A 23,417-nucleotide genomic window follows, 5' to 3' on the forward strand; every position below is an offset into this window, starting at 1 on the left:
ATATATATTATACATATAAAGCCAGAATACTAGGATTTTAAGAATTTCAGATTATTTGGGTTTCAATCACTGTTTATCAAAAATTAACACAGAGATATATCAAGATAACCAGCCTTTTACTGTTTGCCTTGCCTACTATCTGACTGCAGTCCTAGAAAACCATCAGCTAGGCAAAAGTAAAACGTTTGTCTGAGAAGATGTTTGCACTCTAAGTGTTTTACAAAAATAGAAAATTATTTACAATGTTCCCATTTGGCCTTTCATGGGGAAGGGAGGACATTTTCTTCACTGGATGGGGAGATTTACCTGTCTCAGGCAGCCACAGGAGGCCAGGCACCTGGTTGCACACAACTGTTGGAGGTATGTCGTTGAAGAAGTGAAGCAGTGTTGAAGTGCAATTTCAACGTTCGCTGACTGATAAGGAAGTTTAGGCTCATGCAAACTTTTTCCTTACTTATCACCACCCACCTTCCTTCCCCCTCTAAAAAAAAGGCCTGCTCATGCAACAAAACTTGTTACCAGATGGACATATCTCTGAGCAAAGGAAGATACTGGTTAAACCCTTGCTTGCACCAGAGAATGGAGGTTAGATGTGCATTTCTGCTTCAAGCCCTGACATCTGGAAAACTCCAGGCAGCAACCTTTACCAGTACTCCATGGAGATCTGTTGATACGTCATAAGGAACCTCTATGGGTTTGCTCTCAGAGGATAATCCCAGCAAGATCAGCAAAACTTCCTAACAAGCTGACACCGCTAACTCCTCAATACTTACAGCTCCTGTGGACGTGGAACTTCCCATACGTTTGCCAGTGGTTCTCCAGCACAGAATCGGAAGGAGGAGGAGGGAAAGTAGTGAACCCAGGAACTGAAGACAGCATGTGGCTTGTCATTAATCTCATAGTAATGTCTGGGCACGGAAAGAAGTTACTGCAGGAGATACTAAGGCATGAACTTGGTGTCGCAGCCGCTCTCTGGATGCTATTCACATATCTGCATGCTTATACAACTGTAAGCAAGGGACAATTCAAGGCAGCTCACTCCTCAGTGAAGGATCAGCTACTCCGTGCTTGCCACAAGATGACAGCACTCACGAGGACAATTACTGCAAAGCTGCTGACACGTTTAAGTCCAGCCGTAGTTTATTCCACGGTAACTGGCTTGTACACCCACGTTCAGCACTCAGTGTGTGCTTGGGAGCACCTGCCTTTTCATACTGTACTTCCAGAAACTTATTTTAAGCTACATTCATACGGGATAAAGAAGCAGTGAGAAGAGCTTATTAAGTTTTACTCTCATAATTATAGCTCTGGCTCAAAAAACGTAGAGATGTTCACACAGCCTCAAAGTTACAGAGAAAGAGAGAGCAGGACAGCTTCTTGCAGCTCTTCTGCTCCCTCCTCCAGAACAGAAGGACTGGCGTGGGATGTTTTCTGTGGGGTATCTACCATGCTACATGCTTAGCATTCAACTCTGTGTCATCACGGCAAGTACAGTGCAAAATCCTCTTGCGAAAAGTGCTATAGTGAAGGTTTGAGACACAATGGTGACTCATTTGGAGCCAGAAGGGTTAGCAAGTCACTAGCTTGCATTTGCAGCATGTGTAATGTGTGCACACCAAAATACCAGGTTCCAAGGACACTTTAAATTCTAGCTCTGTTGGGTGAAATCCTGGCCCCAAAGGAGTCCTCTAGGAAAGTTCCATAAATCTCATTCAGGGCTAGAATGTCACCAATATGGAGAACGCATGTATCTTTAGAGAGACTAAGATAGCTCTTTCACAGAGGATTTCTTTACGGATCCTTCCATGAAAGCTTGCACTTCCATCCCAAACTTAGCTGCAGTCTTCACACAAGCTCCGCCAACTTCAGTCGAGTTGTATCAGCCCTACCTCTCAGTCCATTTACACCAAGTGAAACCCACATGGCTCTGAAGGTGTTTGACAGTCCACGCTAACGGCACCAGAAGTCTCTCTATCATGCCACTGATGTCCAAGTCCTTCAGCGGTACACTTTGAAAGCAGATGTCCTGCAAGCACTGTGACTGACCAACATTTTAGTCACAGGTAGCAGGCAGATGTACAGCCAGGGACTTGTGCAGTACAAGTGTGTGCTATGCTGCCAGTAGGGTCAGTTAAATCAGTTTTTGAAGAGCCAGTTGACAAAACAGAGTCCAGTAGATTCAGTGTTTCTAGAGGAATAAAGTCAGGTGTTTCCATTTTCCTTCCTACCCCTCCCCTCCCCTTTGCTCTGAACACGTCCCCCATGTGTCACATTCAGAGTGTCAGCATTTTAGGCCTTCTGTTTTCATGGACTCTTCTGGGAGAGCTTAATGGTGACTGTTTTCACTTCAGTATATTCTGCCAAAGCATATTCACCGCTGGAAAAGAAGAGAAATGAGGGAAAGGGACAAACAATTGTACCATGTTAACGTGTACTTCCCTAAGATAAGAGATTTCTACACAAGTGCATTTTAGCCACTGATGGACAGCTGCTGTAGATGACATCAGGCCATTAAAACCAGCCCTGAACTAACTCACACCAGCTATCAGCTTGGGCCACCACTGCTAATAATCGCTAGAGTACATGCACATAAGGACACACAACTACACCCTGTTGTAAAAGCAACATAGAAAGTCACAAGACACCTTTTGACTCTCTGCCTAGTGAAAACTGAGCGCTATCGCGAGAACCTGTAGAAGAAACATCCACATAAACACAGTTATTGCTGTTTAGACAGTAATTAAAGTTACTTTTTGACTAAAAGTAAGCTTCTATCTACAAGATATCATATAATCGAGAGGGCACAGTTGCTCCAGAATTGCATACTGATGACAGACCCCACCACTGCTTTACGTCTTGGTTGGTGGAAACTGGCTTTATTCCCATGCCCTGCCCAAAGGATAAACCCCTGACATCCTTTAATTAGCCAGGCTGTCAGGGTCAGGCAAAGTAAACCGTAAGGTCTCAATATGTGTGTCCCATTTGAGGATTCACTCATTTGCTGTGCTTAGCAAGTGAGGCATCTGAATGTCTCAGAGCAGCAGATGCACCAGAACAGCTACTGGAAATGGTTCCTGAAAATAAATCTGGCTTATGAAAGAAAAGGTGCATTGGATTCCTCTGAAGATTCTTCTGAATGGTGCAATAAAACCTGCCTCTCTTCTATACAAGAAGAAAATTAAGATTTAAGTCAATTTCTCAGCTCTACCACCAACTTAGACAATAACCTTGGTTTAAAAATTTCTGCATTAGTAACTAATTAGAGGTGGAATGTCTGGTAGCCGTGCTGCAACAGGTCAGGCTGGGGAAAGGGGACAGAGGGTCTTTCTGTAATTTACTAGCAAGCTTGGAAGGTGCGAGGTAGAATGATCTTGGAGATCATTCCTTGATGTTCTCGCTCCAACATTAGAAGAAGTCAGAGGTGGGAAGAAGTCCAACTAGGAGCAATGATACTGCAGTCAAGGGCGGCCCAGATACTGCCATATAAAGACAGGAGATTTGGGGTGGATACCAGTGTCCCCAGCCAAAGTGCCATACTTCCCCCTTGATCTAATAGTCTAACTAGTAAGGAAAAATGCTTGCCCCAAGTAGAATTGACCAAACTGGAGTTACTAAGAGCTTATAAAGCAGGTGAAGGTACTCCTGAAGGCACTGCGTATGTTCTCACATCTTTGCTTTACATCCACGCTGTCCTGGCTCAGCACCTCCCTGTGCAGCATACTGCAAGCCTGATAGCTTAAAAGCAAATTCAACAGTATTTTCACAGAGTCACAACTGTTATTGCATTCACTATCTACATAATAAACAAAATATCGAGCAAAACTTACAGTTCTCTGCCGTTGCCTGACATTTTAAAGCCACCAAAAGGAGCCTGTGCATAGAGCGCATTGTAACAGTTGATCCTGCAATAAAAACATCCAATTGTAAAAAGACAATTCAATACCAAGGAGAAGCAAGATGATGACAACAACAACAATACAAAAAAGCCTGAAATCTGTCAGTTTTCTCTTTATACAGTTCATTCACTTGAGAAATCAGATTTTAGCAATAAAATCTTATTTTGCTACAGAAAACAGAAACTACTTGAATGGTACTCAGTCTGACCCACATCTCACTTCACAGTCTCTAATGGTTAGGATATTAATGCTTGAGCTTGAATTTATGCTGTATTCAGAGCTGTGCTTAAAATAAATAGTCTAACTTATTCCCCAGTTTAATGAAGCACATTCTGAAATGAACATGTTTACTCAGAAAGCTGTGTAACACTCACAAGCAGGCCCCACCATCCAATTCCAAGTGTAGAAAAAAGTTGGACTGTATCAGACCATTATGTCTCAGTAAAATGAAAGCACTAGCCCCATTTCTACAGACACTAGGTAGGAAAAGCTAACGAAGATACTTCCTCAGCACTCCAGTAAGATCAAATGACTGAAGAGAGACAGGTATGGCTTGGTGCTGAAGGACTGCCCTTTCCCATATGTATAGTACATGTATCCTTCAAAGCCCAACATCCCATTTTTATGTAAATATTACTCAAAAGCAGATTCTTCTGGCATCAATTCTTGAAATCAATCCTCTGTATGCATCAAAATCAGATACCAGATCAAATTCCTGTCTTTAGTGGAAAAAAAAAAATCAGGATTCCATCTTTAAAATGATTCTAACAGAAAATGAGAAATTTTGTAAGCAAAAATAGCCACTTATCTTTCTGACAGTGCTAGGATGCCATCTACTGTCCATACTCATTTGTGCATCTAAGACCCCGCCTGTTGCTATGTAAAGATCGTAAGAATTGCTTTTTTCTACATACAGGATTTTGAAAGGCATCACGTCTGGTGGAACTTACTACAACCCCTACATTTTCGGAGTTTTCCAGATGAAGAACTACATCAATTGAATAAATAAACAGTCTATTTTCTCCAGACTGCCTGGTCCTGACCCCCTTGTTTTGATGAATGAGTGTTTTCTGAGCAGAATATCAAGAATTAAACAGACTACTAATACATCTTACCTCCAGCACTTACTCAAGATTCCAAATCACACATCCCTCTCCAGGAAACAAAACCTCAGCCCACACTCCAGTCCCACACTGCTTACCAGACAGTTCCCGACTGCAACGCAGAAGCTAACGTTAACGCTCTGTCCAGGTTCTTCGTGAACACTGCAGCCGTAAGTCCATACTCGGTACTGTTGGCTCTTCTTATCACCTCTTCTATATTCTTGAACTTCATAATTGGCTGAACCGGCCCAAAAATCTGCACATATAAACTTAACGTTAGAACAGGAAAGCCTTTGCTAATGATTGTAATTTTTAAGTGACTCCAGTCACTGATGGAGTCTCTTAAAAACTAATTAAACTGACTTCAGAGGAAGTACAGTGATGTGCTATAGTAGTTACTATATGCTGAGATCCAAAAACTAAAGGATCATCTATAACAATCAAAATTAGCAGAGTTAGATCTGGACAAGTTTCAAATGATTCATCCTTACCCCATTTACGACTCTCCTTTTGGACTCAGAAGTGGAGTACACTCACGAAGTAATTAATGTATTTCAAGCATTGCAAGTTTTCTTCTTTGCTTTTAACATTGATTTTGTCTTTGCATGCAGTTTATTTGCACGCACTGCATTTACCAAGTATGTGTCTGACCACAAGCTTGGCTTCCCAGGTGGCCAGTATAAAGGCAGCAGGCATACACAATACTTCCAGCTTCTGGGATGGAGTCTCTCACCATGCACAGTATCGAAGGTGGGGGCCCTTTTCTGGCCTGCAAGGTCTTGCAATACAATAAACCCCCGCTGAAGGTGAGATACAGTCTCATTTGTGCCACTAAGCAGTTTGCCTGGCCTTTAGCCTCATAAAAGTGTTTCTAAATTTCTCACTTTTGGGAGATGCAGTTACTTTACCGGAGCCTTGATCCCAGGTAAAGGATGAACGTGCATTTGCAACGAAACTGCAAATGAATGAAACTGGATAAGCTTCATGAATCATGACTTGGGATTTGGAGTCCGTTCATTAAAAAAAGGCCTGTCATGGGAATTTCTGCTCTTATTCCCTCTATTTTTAGAATGTAACTCATGCCCAGACTGACTGATATCTTTCCCAGGTTCCTTAGAGATTCTGTGGCAGATCTGAGACATCTAAATATTTTGCCAGGAGTGAACAGTAAGCAGCCCCATAAAAAGCACTAGGCTAAACTATAAAATACAAGTGCCAGTTAGACTTTGGCAACTACTTATTTTCCGTTGGGGAACATGATGAAAAGTAGATTAACTTGTATTTCAAAGGAATATCACAGGATCTAATCACATGCAGCTCGTTCAAGTTTTCTCCATATGAATAATGAAAGCCAGAGTATTAGAGCTGCACTTTGCTGGCTTCAACCATATTTTCATACAGGAAAAAAATGGTCAGCCTCAGGGGATTTCACCACGAGAAGAGAATCTGAGATTATTTCAGACACTAAGGCTACTTGAGAAAAATTCTTCACTGGTAGTATAGCAGGGCCGTTCCTTCCCTCCTCACCAGCTTCAGGTCCCAGAGATCTTGTCCCAACTTTCTGCAATAAAGCAACTCCTTTTTCACAAAGCAGTGGAGCAAGAACACGCCTGTCCTCTGTCAGTGTGAATCAGTGTATACCACAGCTGAGCAATTTCAAGTCCACTCAGCAGGAGGTGCATAAGAGAACACAGCACCCACAACACTCCCTCTGCACAGGAGAGCTTAACTCCATCTTCAGAAAACCTTCAAACTTTAGGGCAACAAATTCATAGAATTGCTCCAGCCTGGCACAGTTTCAGTTATTTTTATTCAGTTATTTATATTTAAAATCAAGGATTCAGAGAGAAATCCCTCCATCAGCACTATTTCTTATTCAGAAGCAGCATTTATAGCAGCTGTATCTAGGTAAGGAATGTCCTTCTATTTTGTGTTATATCCAGTTCTCCTGAAATGAGACCCAAAAGCTTTAGGGTAGTATTATCTACTATGTGTTTATCTGGGCTTGTTATTGTCCAATGAGTACACTCACAGGGATACTTCCATTTTGGAAAACCAAACAAAACGGGGGAAAGCAGCCAGGCATTAGAAAGGGCTGGCAAACAGACACCTATTAATTGCACAAAAATTGTTGCTAAAACATTTTGACAGTTTTTTTGCCTGCTCTGCTCTCCTCCTCCTCCTCTCACAATTCCCCCCCGCGTGCATATACACTCCAAACTGAAGCTCACCTTGCAGATACTTCATTAGTAGAATGGATTTCAGCACTAGGCAGTTGTTAGGACACTGAAATAAGCGAAATTAGTAACATTTCTTTTCTCCTGCCAGCTTTTTACTTCAAGCCACAACCTCTTTTCTTTCCCATTTATGGTAGTAAATGCATATAAAGGTTCAAGCAACTTGTACTGTACCTCTTCTTTGGCGATGCGCATGTTGTCAGTGACCTCCGAAAACACAGTGGGTTTTATAAAGAGGCCTCTGTCTTCGATGGCCAGACCCCCACACTCCAGCTTAGCCCCTTCTTTCTTCCCACTTTCTATCAGCTCCAGGATTTTATCAAACTGTTTTTGGTCAATCTGTCAGACACAAAAGGAAAAGAAACAGACAGCAGCGCCTTTATTATCACCGTTCCAGAGACTGGAGTCATGGTATGTGGCCCAGGGGCACGTTTTCAGGGCGCTGTCAAACTGAGTAAGCTTACATCTTCTTCTATGATATGGCAGTCAGGCAATAAGCAGGCCGAAAGTCAGGACATGGGCACAGCCTTGAGCCACAGAAAGCAGAAGGTGAAGTTACATGTGATAGTTTAATCTGATTTAATAGTTTGCTGCCACATGGAGGGAGTCTCCCCACTTCTCCTTCCTCCACATCCTGGATACGCATTCCCATGACTCACCTCACCCCAGCTCTGGGACTTACTGACCTTCCCCATGCACTGATTTAGCTCAGTAGCACCACGAGGACAGCTTGAGATGGGTTTTGCTGGGCCAGCAACCTCAGTCAGCTCAGCAAGGTTGCTGACCGGCAACAGAATCGGTGCAAGGGAAGGAGAATCTGGGTTTACAAACTACTAAGTCGACTTTGCTGTAATGTGCAGCTTCACCCACAGCTACCTGCCCTCATCTGGAAGAACCCAGTGAGCTCTGCCTCCATCTCTTTTCACTTACACATGCTACATGAACAGCCTCAAAGATAAGCCCTACTAGTGGGGTGGCTTCAGAACAATTACTGCACGGAAGCCACACTTTTAAAATCAGAATCACCTTTCAAGGATTTTAGAGACTAGTACCATCCCAGCATTTTTTGGTTTTCTGAACTGGGAGTCATATCCTCACTTTTAACTACCAACCTAATCTAATCCACAGCTGTGCAGCCCTGCACGAGGACTTGGAGCAGACATCCCATACTCCACAAGCACATGTGCTGGGAAGAGGTGCAGAAGCCCACAGCCCTTCCGATCAGTACTGGTCCTTCTTTTGTGCTCCATGTGCAGCAGTGTACTGCAGGTATTGTCAGGATTCAAACAGACAGATGTGGCTATTCACATTATGTTTAAAAAGTAAAACTAACAAAAAACCTCAACAAATTCATGGAGATGATTAAATAAAAGATTCCACCCACTGGTTCAAGGGGTGCTGGCAGACCAGGAGGTTGTTCTGAATGCCAGGTATCTCCAGATGCCTGTACTGGTTGAATACCCCTCCCTAGGCATCTGTTTTTATTTCAGCAGGGTCAGTTGCCAGTTGGGACTGTTTATATGAAGTGTTCCATGCTTGAGTTCTCCAGATTACAGACTATATCCTGTCCCTAGTTAATCCTGACCACACGCAATCCAAGTTTTCATGCTTTTAGATGAATATCAAAGCTTCAGGAGGGTGTCCTTGGGGTACTTCTGGTACATAGTGAAAAGAGAGAACAGCATATCTCCTGCCACACAGATGTGTGTATCACATGTGGACAGCTTGTACTAAGCACCCTGGTTCTCTCATCTGTTAAGGTGCTACCTGAGAAAACCCTCAACACATGCTACTGCCCAGCAAAGTGCGTTCCTTCGTGTAGGATCCAGTGTCACATAGGAAGTTTGGCAGGTGTCATACATATTGTCTGTTTGCCTGGTTGCTTAGCTGCCAAATGTAAACAATTTGAAAATATCTGCAAGTGCTTTCCATCCTGGCATGTCTGTGATCCAGACCAATCCAGTTCATCCACTTCACATCACAGAAAACAAAACAAAGATATTTATACAGCTGTAACTTGTTGCAAGGCAAACTATAGTTAGATGAAAAGACACCGAGCAAAGAAAACATTTGTAAAAATGACATGCAAGGGTGGAACTGTTTGTCATTGTAACTAGAGCTTGCAAGGCTTGTTTAAATTCTGTCCCCTACTCCACTGTTATTTATGGTTCAAGCATTGACTTCTATTAAAACCACATGATCTGCTAGAGCAAATGCTACTATTTGTCCATCTAATTCAATCGAGAGGAAGGCTTCTAAGGATCACTGCAATGTTGAAAACCTGAGAACCCCCAAATCTGGTATCTTGCTTCATTTAAGTCAAGGCTGCAAGGAGCAGTTTTTCCTTTTCCAAACCTAGCATTTGTAATCCTACAGCATAATCCCACAACTGTGTCCAAATGACTTACATGTTTTACTTCCACGCTTTAATCCTAAAGTACACAAATGTCTAGAGTCTAAGGAAAACATTCACCGTCTTAAAAATCACATAATGGGCTTTGTGCTGTAAAACTTCTGGCTAGCAAGTGCCAGGAGGCAGCCCTAGTGTTTCTTTCCTTCCTGTAGACCAGGCTTTATAGTCCATAAATCCCAGTATTTGGGCTTCTACAGTAACAAACTAGTCTTGTTCTAATCTAATCCCTGTTCTAGTCCACCAGGACGTTAGTCTCATCTAACGCAGTCTGCTGTTCACAATTGTATAACGCACTGGTTAACCAGTTTGCCATCTGTGCAGATTTACTTTATTACTTCCTATGGTACAGCTCACAGAAATCCAAAGTTAAAAAATGCCCTTGGTCTGCATTTGCGGTTGGCACCATACTCAGTCCTGATCAACCCTCAGGTTTCTTGTGGTGTCCTTTGAATTCCAGCCAGCCAACACAGTCTGACACACGCAAGTTTTGGAAAAGTCTCACCAGAAGCATGCCTCATTTCTGTTTAAATTTAATACTGTTTAAATTTGACCTAATTTTGATCAGAGCCATGCAGTTTGTATCAGCATAACCCAATACTGCAGCTGACACAGACTTTTCCCCACACCCAGGGCACAACCATCCATGCCAGTGCACAGTAATCCACATAAGGGAACTGACCTGAGCAAAACCTTTCTTCCTCACTTCCAAAAAGGTTGGATTAGACCTGAAATCAGCCAGTTCCTCAATCTAATTCATAAGTGCAGTGCAATATAGGGAGAAATAGCTGCAGACAGAACCACTTTTCCAGAACTAGGACTAGGACTACGACTACATCCACTTTAAGTTTCTGTGGAACAGTATTGTCTGTCACCACATGCTGTCCTGCACCAGGTTGTCTCAGCAGCTACTCAGAGCACTAGAGGAAAGATTTAGATTACATATAAGGAAGAAATTTTTCACTCTGAGGGTGGTGAGGCACTGGAACAGGTTGCCCAGAGAAGTTGTGGCTGCCCCATCCTTGGAAGTGTTCAAGGCCAGGTTGGATAAGGCTTTGGGCAACCTGGTGTAGTGGAAGGTGTCCCTGCCCATGGCAGGGGGGTTAGAACTAGATGATCTTTGAGGTCTCTTCCAACCCAAACCATTCTATGATTCTATGATAGGATTTAGGATGATATTGTATTAAAACAAACAAACCAACAAATCTGAAAAGCTGAGAGGTCTTAACAGAAGGTAAGAGCAGACACTGAAATGGTTTGAGGGTCAGCTCATTTCTGCTGAAGCAAGTTCCAGTATGGGATTATTTTCCTAAGATAGCTGAGCAGTTTGAAATCTCTCCCTAGGCAAATTACAGGGATAGATGCAGCCCCAGCATGAACAGGGCATGTACATCATCTTATTCCCCATGCATGAGGACATGCTGTGAGGAAAAAATAAGAGGAAGGTTCTGGAAGCATTGACAACGCTGGTCATGACAGCAGCCTGGCATGGTTCTTCCTCCTAATTCAGCTGAAACCTCTCCAAAGGATCAGAAAGGGGGCAGAGAAGGAGAGGGAAAGAGGGGACTCAAGAGTCCCTGGGCTCTAACTACTTGTCATCACCAACCCAGCCAAGTAGCTGAATGGCCGTTTTGCAGCTGCACACTTCTGTGCATTGCTATAGCTCACTGCAACATGCTTTGTATTACTGTACCAGGGAGACAGCCCCTTCCATAAAGCTGGATAACAAGTGAATTAAATACATTTGTGTTTAAAAAAATTACAACATAACATTTCAACAGTCCTGATTAATTGGTATATAAAATAGAGAGAAAAATAAAGCCATGATACATTACTCACCCCTCGGCGCTTCTGCTGGGACCATATTCACAAGGATAATGTTTACACCAGGAAAATTAAACAAAAGCACAACCAAAAACCCAACAACAACTGTTCTGAGGCACACAGTTACCTGGGGCCCTTGTTCAGTTCTGGCATCAAAGGGGTCTCCAACGAGTCGCTTCTTGGCATACTCCACGCTGCGCTTGACGAACTCCGGATATATCTGCTCCTCCACAAACACTCGCGAGGCAGCCGTGCAGCACTGCCCTTGATTGAAGAACACGCCTTGATGGGCACATTCCACTGCCAAGTCCACTGCAACACGGACCAGGAGGGAAAAGTGTTACCACATGCACAGTTTCAGCCTTCCAGTGTTTCCAGACTTGTTTTTTCCTTCTCTTTAGAAAGCCTCCTTAGAAAATGCTGACAAAGGTCCACACCCACTGAAAGCACTCACAAGACCCCATACTGCCCCAAACCAGATCTCTGCTAATTTCCACCCCTTTTCTTACTTGTTGTCTCAAGGTCTAGTCTGTCATAGCTCCTTCTTCCACAAGGACTCACTGAGGGCTGTAACCAGTTTTTCTCGCTGTGGGAATTCAGATATGGATTCCTAGATACCATGCATTGGTTTCTGAAGACTAGTTTCAATAGTGATTGCTTAGGAAGCAGCATGCCCTTCTGTCATATGGCCAGCTCTGACCACGTCCTTGCAATGCTCACTGTTAGCAGATGGCACCAATACCTCTGGCTTTCAACCTCTGCTGTGCCGTGTAGGAGACTGGAGAGTGTTTTCCCCAAGCCAAATAGGATTTTTCGACCACTTTGGTGGTCACAGGTTACACATATCTCCTAGCGCTACTCACTAATGCAACAAAGGCACAACAGAACATGTGAAATGAGTCCTGCAGACCCCCAGGATAGAGGTGAAGGCGGGATTAGATCAGGTCCTACAAAACTCTTCTGTCACAGGAATGCCTGCAGAGGTGCTGCATTTTAGATAACTACTTTCCCCACTGCTTTGCTCAGGCTCTGCAGTGCCACCAACCCAAAAGAAGGCACCACAACAGCAGAAACATGGAAATGCAAGATTTATCTGCAACTGCAGCCATTCCCAGGCAAGGCAGCAGTATAGTGATCTGCTTGCTTGCCACGAGAATGGTCCCTGTGCTAGGCAAGAGCTCCAGCGGAGCAGAACCACATCCTGCTCTTCAACAGCAGTTTCCTGCAGCCTTTGGGGTGGATGCAGTGGCAAACACCAGCCCTGCAAGCTGCCAAAGGACAGCAGAGGCACACAAGAGCACCACACTCACAGCGTCTTACAGTAAATAAACACAGCAGCCAATACTTACAGTCTGCATCTGCACACACAATGCAGGGGTTTTTCCCTCCAAGCTCTAACGTCACCCTTTTGAGGTTGCTTTTAGAAGCAGCTTCCTTGATCAGTTTTCCAACCTGTAGCATTGAGACACAAAGAGGACATGAGCCATTTCCCCTGAAAGTCTTAACTCAGCACGACAAGTGCGATGCTAACACAGGTAGAAGAGCCTGGTGGGTGGCTGAAGCAGGTAGAAGTCAGGGATAACATTCTTAAATGATTTGAGTTTCTGCTGCAATGTGTTGGGTCAAAACCAGCCCCAGAATTAATGTCTGTTTTAGGCAGATCTGAAAGGGTGGGCTATGTGAGAGTGCTACAGGAAGTGTATCCTGATGTTATCTGCAACCCAGAGCTGCAAAACAAGACACTTCCCACCCAGTGTAGGTTAGTAAGCAACGCTGGCAATCAATGGGGATCCAAAGTTCATGAGTTTTACTTTTAAAAATAGGGAATTCAACTTCTTAGTATAGATTGCCAAGTCAATGGTAAGAACTGACTGTTCCTATCTGTTACCACTCCCATACCAGAAAGCCATCTAGAGATTTTGACATTTAGGAGAAAACTAGTTCTTTCTGACAGTTAGGCTGAGCTGCTCCACTCACAAGAGTAGCTGAGACATGTTCGTTCTAAGGATGGATACCTGAGGATGTCAGCAGACCAACTCTGTCTAGCTCTGCTGTGGCACATTCTGCCCAGGAGCCAGCTCTGACCATCTGGTGGAATTTATCTGGCCACCCTTTCCTAAAGGGAAGGATTTACTTTGCTTCCAGAATTTTATCAAAGTAATGTTGATTAGCCTTCCTAAGTTTTTTTTTCCCCCACAGAAAAATTGTTTCATCAAATGTCTTCTCCCAATTCTGACTGATCGTATTATTTCTTTTTTACACTGGTAACACCAAAACCGAAATTTCTGTTTTAAAAAGTTGATTTCCTCACAAGAAGAGCATAAATCAAGCATCAGAATGATTTAATAATCTAATTTTGTTAGAAACAGTATGAGTTAAAACTATTTGGGAGGTTCAATTGTTAAAGGCAGGGTTTTTTTTTAAGTGCGACCTTGTATTTTGATTTCCTCTTTGTAACTCAAACTTTCTTGTATTTTACGTTTGCACATGGCAATCTTAAATTCATTTCTGCCTAAAAATACCATTGCCCTGGCATGGAACTGTGGGAAAGGAAAGCATGGGGCAGCTGGCTGGCAGTTATAGGTCTGCATTTCTCATGGTTTGCCCTCGTAACTCAAGCAAGACTCCTGAACCTAGCAGTGCAGATCACCTCTAGTCACTCAGCAGCCTAGTCCTAGGGACAGCAGAAATCAGGGATGCATCCTGCTGCTGACACACAGAGCTCTGCAAGAGGCATTACTACAAGGTAGCTGGCCAAAGAGGAGTAAGTTAATAAACTAAGGGAAAGCAAGAAATCTAGATGGGAAAATTCTCATGGAGTTTAAGATCAGTATTTCCAGGCTGGCACTGAGCCCAAGCTGGGGCTTAAAAACTAAGTCAAAATATATTTTGAATTAGCTTCAATTCCTGGCTCAGAAACAGTAGCATTGTGCTGCAAATACTGCAGAGATGCAGCTGAACTCACAGATGGGTGGGGGGGAAAGAAAACACTTCTAAATTACACACGCATTAGCAAAGAATTTGTCTCCCTCGGTGTTTCCTGCACACCCATGGATTAGGAAGGCAAGAACAGTGTCTATAGGAGTTTTTTTGCCTACAGGCTCCAGCAGCTGAGATTTTCCTTCTGTCCCTAATCCAATGGATACTACTTGTTCATTAAAATCCCAAACAGATCCATGTGGACTGGACGAGTCTATAAGCTCTATTGTTTTCACACAGCCAGCACCTAATCTGGGCTAAAAATTTCTGATCTAGGATTTGGAGAAAAGCATGTATCTGGCTGAACTCTTAGATTAGACCAACTATCAAGAGAGTAAAAGCTCATTGTGAACTTTTACTTTATTGCATTCGTGTTTGTTCCCATGATCCCTATACAGAAACGGAGGCTTAACACACCTTCTCCTATGGGATAAGCGGAGCAGTTAGCATGTACGCAAAGCCACTAGATGGTACTATTGTTAAATTCAGCAGCTTTTGAGTGTTCAGTGAGTTTCCTCTACCCACCAAGAATGCCATTCCAGGTAATTTGTCATCCTTATGCAATTAGATTACTCTCTGCAATTATGAGGATAGGTATAAGAATGGATGGATTCAGCAAATGATCAGCAAGAATAATGTCACCCAAGGACATAAAAGCAAAGAGACTCTATTTGCCTCAACTGCATGTATTGGCGTGAGCATTTCCATTCTTTGGACACTGCCCCTCTTCAGGGGGTGCGTATATATTGCGAGAAAACTCTCGAGCAGTGAGTGGAAAAACATTCACGTTTCTAAGCAAGCCTTTGCTTGAGGATTTGCAGCAGTGATTAGTGGAGACAAATTTGCTTGCGTGCCACAGCTGTGTTCAATTCCACAGACAAGGCCAAGCCATGTGCTCCTTTCTCCCACATAGGTACAGAAGAGGACAGCCGTAGGTGTCTGATAGCGCAGGGGTCTTGCTTCCACCCCTCTCCTAAGCAAGGCAGCCACTGCTATTTACAGGAAAAAAATGAATAGAAGGTGCTTTGCTGTGCAAGTCTCAAGAGAAGCTCAAATGTTAATCCCATCCACATCAGCAGAGGAATCCTCAGGCCATGTTTTCATCTAAGTCTTAGTTCCTCACAGGTGACTAAAAGTCGAGGAAGAATTGTTCAGGGCTCTGACTGACATGTTTTCCAGTTGCACACGCTGGCAGGGCAGGATTTCCTGCCCAGAAGCTCCATCAGGTCAATGCCATGACGTTAAGTCACTGCCAGTCTCTCCTGTAGACTGTCTTACCGTATGTCAGAGCATCTATTACTCACAGTTCTTACAGAAATGTGGTGGTGTGGCAAAACCCAGCTTACAGAGATGGGATTATCACAAGCACCAGGACCTGAATTAGGCAAATCCCAAACACTTCTGAGAAATCCTGTCATGTGAGATGTGATGAAAACGGTGTTCACAATACAGAAATCACCAACATTTCACTGGTCTAGTCTTATATGGATGGCAGTTTTAGAAGAGAATGCAAAGAGGAACAGCAGGTGTTTTAAGAGAAATCCATCACTTACCTTTGTTGATCCAGTAAAAGCAATTTTATCAATGCTGTGATGGGTAGAAATAGCAGCTCCAGCTGTGGGGCCGTAGCCTGGCACAATGTTCACCACGCCTGGAGGGAAACCCACCTAAAACAGAGGTTAAAAACAGCTCTGTAGAGAGAGATTTTAAGTGCTCTGGAGCTGATCTGTACTCTTGAGAGCTGCAGTTCAGTCCTCAGGAAGCTTGAATCAGTTGCACTACATCCCTTGCAACTGAGAATTGCAAGTTGCGGACATGGAGCCCCTACCAGATACATTACCGTTTTCCAGACCTTCCAGTAACATGGCTGGGTGCTACCAGCTGGAGTAGGCGTGGGTGAAAGAACAGCCGCGCTTAGCAAATGCCAAGGTTCAGTAAGAATTCTTGGAGAAGTCCCAGTTTCAAGTCAAAAGACAGCGAGTCTTTTGGCCAACACTTGGCCCCCAGCTACTGCTGTGCAGCTGGAGCCAAGGGGTAACTGAATGAAAGTTTGTTTTGAACAAAGGTTGACATTTGTGGTTCTTCAGGGGCCAGAGGGATTAAGAAGTCAGTAAAACCTCACTAGACGATGGGGCTAATAAAACAGGAATACAAGAGCAGATGGTAACAGACTTATGCCAGTTTCCACCACATTTACAACCTAGATTAGCCAACTAGTAATTTTGCCAAAAGAGACAAATGGCAAAACTTTAGGTGAAATTCTAGTGCGAGGAGAAGTGTGGGACTTACTGGTCTGTTTTTACTTCCTGAAACAAGAGTTTCAAGGATTATACTCTTCCAGGCTAGCCTTCCCCTACTACTGACTGCACAAGGTTGTTTTCCCTGCATTTTGTAACAATGGAATTGCAGGATATTAAGCATTCACTTCATTTCTTGTGGCTTTTTAATATAAAATCTCATTAAATGCAGTTGCTCCTTCCTAATACAGAAAAAATGGAAGTAATTGCTCATGTACTACCTTGCAAAAAATTATCTTAGTAAGTTGGGGTTTTTTGTTGTTTTTTTCCTTCCATAAATTGGAAGAGTAGTCTGATTTCTTCTATGAATGTGACAATGATAAAAGTGAATTTAATAGAGTTTGCATCTTGGCTAATGAGTTTTCAAGAAAATACTGCATGTCAAGCTGTGCAAGTAATGGTGTTTGGAGTCAGCAGCAAAGCCACAAGGAAGCAAAAAATTGGTTTAGGTCACCCTGAGCCAAAAAGTTTTTTGCTGTTTTTCAGTAAAAATGAAAGCCAAAATATTTCGGTTGGCTCAAAATTATTTCATTGATCCTAACATATCTTTGCATGTGTGTTAACATCTTCTGCATCCTTTTAAAGATGGAAAAGAAAAGTTTAGCTTATTCTTCTGAAAAACTGCAAAGAATTTAGCTAATTTCGTATGGAGAAAACAGCACCTTCGAATAAAATTATTCTGCTCTAATTACACTTCTGCCTTGAAGGGTGACTGTGAGAAACAGGCAGCTTAGAATTTCAACTAAAAAAATTAATTTAATCAGAATTGAATGGCTTTGGGGGGGGAATGCTACGCCTATGTTTGGGGAGCTCTGTGTCAGAGAGAAAAAAGCAGTGGTGTGGCAGGGCTAACTAGAAGTCATGAAAACTGCACCCTATGCTCATTCATCTTGCGTAATCTTATTAAGTCAATTAACTGCAGGAGATACTTAACTGGTAGTATCCTATACGCCTTTCCTGATGGAGGAGCCCTAAGTGTCAATTATTAAGGTATCCTTCTATTTTCTCCCAGGCTAAGCCAAGAACCAACAAAATTGTCATTGTCATTAGATTGAGACTAACAGACAGACTTTTCCATCTGAGACACAAAAGTGTATCTACAACCCTTTTAGTTTCCTCACAATTTGTCACATACATAGACATAGGGAGCTGACGTACTGACCAGTCCTGGAAGGTACTGTGTACCTCCCACCACCTCTGTATGATTAACAGATCTGAGGGCACCTGAGAACCTACCTGAGAAGCCCTAAACCAATATTTTGAGATCCCAACCTATGATCTTCCCTTTATGTCAGTATCGAGTTGGCTTTAAAGGCCAGATATAGCTGAATTGTCCTATGAACTGCAGAAACTATGAAGAATTGTTTCCCATGGCACTCTGTCTTGGTTGAGTTATCCCACTTAAAAATGGTACAAACACAACGCTGCTGTCTAATCACACTCTTTTTTGTCCCATTGTCTAGTAAAACTGAGCTGTAGTCCTTCCCTCATTTGCGAGAGGGGAAGACAAGGCAGAAGAATAAAAAGCTCCATTTTTTCTCTCTGCAGCTTCCTGAGAAAGAAGAAAAACCTACAGGTTTTGTGATCTTTGCTACCTCCCAGCTAGCCATTGCCAGTCATGAAGGCCTTTGAAGGAAAAGACTGAAGACAAAGGGTGTTCCCCCTTTCCTCTGTGAGGCTCCAACATCTTTAAAACTTAAAAACCTACACAGCCAATTCAAAATATAGTCTTGCTTCTGACCTTAAAAAAAACAGTACCTAGATGTGATGTTCAGATTGCCTTACCTCCTTGATCAGCGAGCCAATGTACAGCGACGTGAGAGGAGTTTGTTCAGCTGGCTTAATAACCAAAGTGTTTCCACAGCACAGCGCTGGTGCCATCTTCCAAACCAGCATTAGCAATGGGAAGTTCCACTGCAAGAACACAAGACTGGTCAGATCAGCCTGGCACAGCCACCTACTCACTTGCACGCAGCATTCTCCCCACCTTCACATAGCTCAGGGAGAAAGAAGCAACTGGGAGGACAGAGAAGCAGCTGCTCACAATACTGTGTTTGCTTGGACTACGGAGTATAACTTCCTTGATTTCCCCCTGAGATCCCAAATATTGCTGGCAGTCGTCAAGCTAATCCTGTACATTGGACAAACCTCTGCATGACATGACCTCATTCTTTACAGGAGTCTGATCACACTTTGTACAGGATTTTGGCTGTTCACAGAAATTGTGTTGGAGACAGGGTCATGATGCATCACTTTTGTACAGCGTCCTTCTGTGGGGGAACTACAGGGTGCAACAGCTCATTGAAAAAAACCCTCATTTTTCTGTGCTAGGTATTGGCTGAGTAGGAGTTATACAATATTATTCAATTCCAGGTTTCTAACTAGGAAACTGCAGTGGGTTGTTCAGTCATGGAAATCCAGGGGAGGTCTTATACTCCCTTCAAATTGTAAATTGCTCCTTTCCAATTAGTTTTCGTATTTGGAATTAGGAACCAGTCCACATCAGTTTCCTCTGTGCTAATCTCTTTCATGGTCATGTGTATTTGTAGATCTTGGAGCCTAAGCAAGAAGTGGAAAATCCAGCTCACACTGAATCTCAGAAAGGTCATTTGGCAGCAGAAAGGATTTCTTCATTAAAAATAATTATTGCTGCTTTAGGGATGATGGAAGCAGGCCAATAGTAAGGGGACTTCTTGTCAAGACTCAAGCCAAGGGCCTTCAGCTCTCAACAAAGGAGCCAAATATTCTAGGAATCCACAAGTTCACACTTACAAATAAATCAGCAGTGTAGCTTTTAAGAGTTGAGTTCTGTTCTAATCCAGCAGCCCTGAGACAAAGCAGAATTTAGTCTAATGTGCTATTCTTCAGCTTGCCTCTCCCTCTTTCCCAGACCTGTTTTGTTCCAGTGATCTTCTCCAAAGGCCACATCCCATGATTTGCCCATTTGTCCTTTTCTCCTAAGCCTTCTTGGAGGCTTGACTTTGCAGCTTGGGCCATCCACACCTACACCACTTTTCTACAATTTCAGAGCATGACATAACTCCATTAGAAGGTTTCTGTTGCAGAATGGCTGGTGAAAGTAACAGTAAAGGACTCCAGGGCTGCCTCATGACATCACCTTGGGATAAAGCTCAGTCATATGCTGCACTTTCTAAGAACTTCCCTTGCTAAGAACATTGGTTTAAATATAGTCAAGCCACAGGAAGAAGGGAGGATCGTTAATTGGCCTAGGGAAGCATGTGCAGAATAGTGACAGAATCTATTTAAATCGAATAGGAATATACAAACCCACAGACTGTTGGTGTTAGAGATCAAACCAGAAAAAAAAAAAAAAAAAAAGAAGGGAATTTTTTCTAAGCAAACTGGAGACAGATGTGGTTTTGTTGACCCCCAATCATTGTTTTTACAAACACAGTGTTGAAGTTGAGTCAAATTTGGTTCTGTACTTTCTATTGTATTTATTGCTGACGTCTCCTTATAGTGGCCCTTCAAAGCATTCTACATATAGGCTTTTAAACGGATAGTTTCCAAAAGCTTTGCTGAGTGCCAAAGGTGGCTGAAGTGTGACAGGGAGATACTTTTTACCTCGTGAGCAATGTGAGGTACCTGATGTTTTGATCTTAAGTCACATATTCTAGTTACAAGCAGTCACATTGCTTGTTCAGCCGGAAAAGCTGTGCAAAAGTCATCAAGCCAAATGTCTGATAACTAGTACTGACCATCTCCCACTTCTCCTCACCCTGACATTGCTAAATAGACTGTACTATCTTATCACCAGGGATATAAGCTCAGTCTTGCTGAAGGAAAAAGCAAAATTTCCCCAGGTATCTTTGGGAACTGATCCAGACCTGGTATGCCCAGGGTCCAGCAAATCCAATACCCCACATGCATTTCTTTCAGTCTCTCATATAACCTTATTTCAAAGGTAGAAATATTCCATGGACTCTTATTGATCCAAGTATCCAAACAGAGAATGTTGGCACACCACCATTTGCCTCATGGCCTGTACGATACCAAGTTCAAAGCATTTTACGACCAGACAAGAACAAACTATGTCTCTCACGTAGCTGTAAAGTCTTCTTGGCTGTCTGTTTAAACAGAGCAAGCAACACACACTAAAACTGGAGGTATTCCAAGAACTAGCCACGCTGTCCCCTCAGCAGAGAATGAGACCTCAAGGAAAAGAAAACTCTATTCAGTAAGATTTAATCACAGAAAGCTCAGAGAACAGCTGGGGGTTATTAATAATGGATTTGATTTAAAACTCAAAAGTATGCATCAGCACTAGGCAGCAAAAAGCTAGCACACGTCATGACAAGATGGTTGTCCCAGCAGTGGAAGAGTCAGAGAGCTCTGACTGGTCTCTGGTGACTGGTGTCAGCCTTAGAGAGGAACAGAGCATCTGATTAGGAGACCCCACCCTTCCATTGCAGAGGACTTCGTGTAGCCAAGAGCAATTGGCATGGGGGTAAACCAAAAAACTACATCAGGCAGTCGAGATGGGAGTTCCCTGCAGAACAGCTGTACTTAACTGGGAAGCAAATGGCTGCAGGATCAGATGAGGAGTGCATATGCACTTCTTTCAGTTCTAAGGGAGATGCACAGCACCATCGCTGCTACTTACTGGAGTTATAGCTCCACAGACACCCATTGGTTCATGTCTGGTGAAACAGACAAAATTTTCATCTGCAAGACAAAAGAATAAAGGAAGAAAAACCAGTCAAAACTCTTGCTTCTACAGAAACAGTGTAAGATGACTGCTGGTTGTCTCGGGGACAGAACTAAAACCATATAGACACAGAACCCTACACCTGTTCATCTCAACTCACCCCTCTGGGACAACTCAGGCAGCTGAAGATCTGTTTGAGAATAGGTCTTGTGTTAGTTCAAAAGCCAAACACTGCTCGTGGTCACAGTAGAGCCTTTTAAAATCAGGGGTTCGATTCCTTCTCCAAACTCCCTGTGTTGAGCCTAAGGGGAGGATAACTCCCTACCACACTGAAGAGCAAGTGCAAATTTCATTCAGATTGTGTCTTGCTGAAAGAAGTGAAGCGAAGCATTTGTCTCCCTGAGGGGAAAGTTTTTAAACCCATTTTGTACCAGACTCATATTTAGTGTAACAAGAATTGCACTTCTGGTAAGAAATGACAAAAAGATGAAACTCTAGGAGTAATTCCATTCATCTTAAAATACTGCTATTACTCTTTCAAAGAGAAAGCAGGGAGGACATTTTCCTTACAAATTCATTCTTGCCAAAAACCTGGTTTCATTGGGAAGATCTGACAGAAAATACGAACATTTCTAATTAGGGTTTTAGAAAGTGATCTCAAATCAGGACCAACGAGCAGTGTCTGGGCTTCACGTTACTCTGAAAGAAGGTGACAGATCTGAGTTTATGTGACTGACGTTGCTCCCTTTGCTGCCTGCCCAGCTGAGCCAGTTCAGCCTTTCAGAGCCCTTCCTCTGGTGACTACTTTCTGTCTGCAGTGCCTGTCCTTCGTACAGCCTCAGTGATCACCTGCATGCAGAGACAAACAGGCTGATTCTGAAAACACACCATATTACTCATCATGCCGCATGGACATCCATTGTTCTCCCCAAAACCATATTTGAAGTTATATAGCTGAGCCAAAGCATTCTCTCTGTCCCTGCCACAACAGTGCAGTGTCACTGCTCTGGCTCTGCAGCCTAGGAAACATTTTGAAAAACCTCTTTCGAGCGTCAGAAAATTTGACAGGGTCCCTCCAAGAGCTCAGTGCTTTGGCTCCTGAGAGTAGTCAATATCTCAGACCTCTTCTTTAAGTAAAAGCACTATATGATCTCTCTAAACATCTGTGAGCTAGCACTGTCAGGGATGCAGGAATGTCAGTGAGGTGGGAGGCACTGATAGATTCCACATCGAAACTATGCCACATCCACGTGGCATCTAGGACAGCACAAGCTCTGACCTCTGTCCTTACACTCTCTGGCATCTTCATCCATTTCAGTGATATCTAATGAATAAACTCTCCTCTAACGTGCGGGTTTTTTTCTTTAAGAAATAGTCTGAATTTAAAACCAAAAAGGTTTCTCTGTCGAAAAAGCAATGGAAGAGCCCATCCACTATTTTCCAGAGATCTATTCACATTGTTCTCCCACTAGCTTAAATCTTGAAACGCATCTACTTAAAACGCATCCTGAGATAGGGAGGAAGTGCAAGGCTATTTTTGCAGGTTTTCAGAAGCCAGCCTTTCCATGCATCTCCCTTCCTGATCCCATCTCAGCTCTGAAACTGTGTCAGAGGAACTTACCCACTGGGATAGTCCTGCCCTGAATTTTATCAGCCCATCCAGCGTAATATCGGAGTGTCTTTATACAACCTTCCAGGTCAATGAAATAAGCCTGCAGAAAAGGTTTTCCCGTATCCATTGTTTCCAGAGTCTGAAAACACAAATTGCACACAGTGTCAGACAAGTAAATGTTTTTTTTTTTCTTAAAAAAAAGCTTTTAGAGAAACTCCTTCTAAATTTTATTTTGCTTTGCACTGCAGACACAGGGTTTCCTTCCCTCCCTTAAATATAAGGAATGAGCTTGTTAATACAAATTAGGTAGAAGGGATACTAGACCAAATAACCCTGATGCATGCACAAGTTGCTTTGTTCAGGGATTGAAATGAAAAAGCATCTTCTGAA

The 23,417-nt window shown here is 42.9% G+C and overlaps 1 protein-coding gene across 2 annotated transcripts in view; it reads right to left on the reverse strand.

Moving 5' to 3' along the window:
- Positions 1–2,304: 2,304 nt before the first annotated feature.
- ALDH1A3 (aldehyde dehydrogenase 1 family member A3) overlaps positions 2,305–23,417 on the reverse strand; it is a 32,949-nt gene continuing 11,836 nt past the window's right edge. The window contains exons 4-13 of one of the 2 annotated variants that reach the window (XM_086620060.1): positions 23,037–23,166; positions 21,371–21,432; positions 18,532–18,660; positions 16,003–16,116; positions 12,820–12,922; positions 11,598–11,782; positions 7,411–7,575; positions 5,098–5,255; positions 3,828–3,902; positions 2,305–2,377 (exon numbers count right to left, since the gene is read on the reverse strand). In XM_086620060.1, coding sequence (XP_086476186.1) covers positions 2,305–2,377; positions 3,828–3,902; positions 5,098–5,255; positions 7,411–7,575; positions 11,598–11,782; positions 12,820–12,922; positions 16,003–16,116; positions 18,532–18,660; positions 21,371–21,432; positions 23,037–23,166 — 1,194 coding nt within the window. The remainder of the gene's footprint in view (positions 2,378–3,827; positions 3,903–5,097; positions 5,256–7,410; positions 7,576–11,597; positions 11,783–12,819; positions 12,923–16,002; positions 16,117–18,531; positions 18,661–21,370; positions 21,433–23,036; positions 23,167–23,417) is intronic. The other variant, XM_086620061.1, reaches the window with a different exon arrangement.

The sequence above is a fragment of the Tauraco erythrolophus genome, chromosome 14, assembly GCF_009769465.1.
Source record: "Tauraco erythrolophus isolate bTauEry1 chromosome 14, bTauEry1.pri, whole genome shotgun sequence".
Classification (NCBI taxonomy): domain Eukaryota; kingdom Metazoa; phylum Chordata; class Aves; order Musophagiformes; family Musophagidae; genus Tauraco; species Tauraco erythrolophus.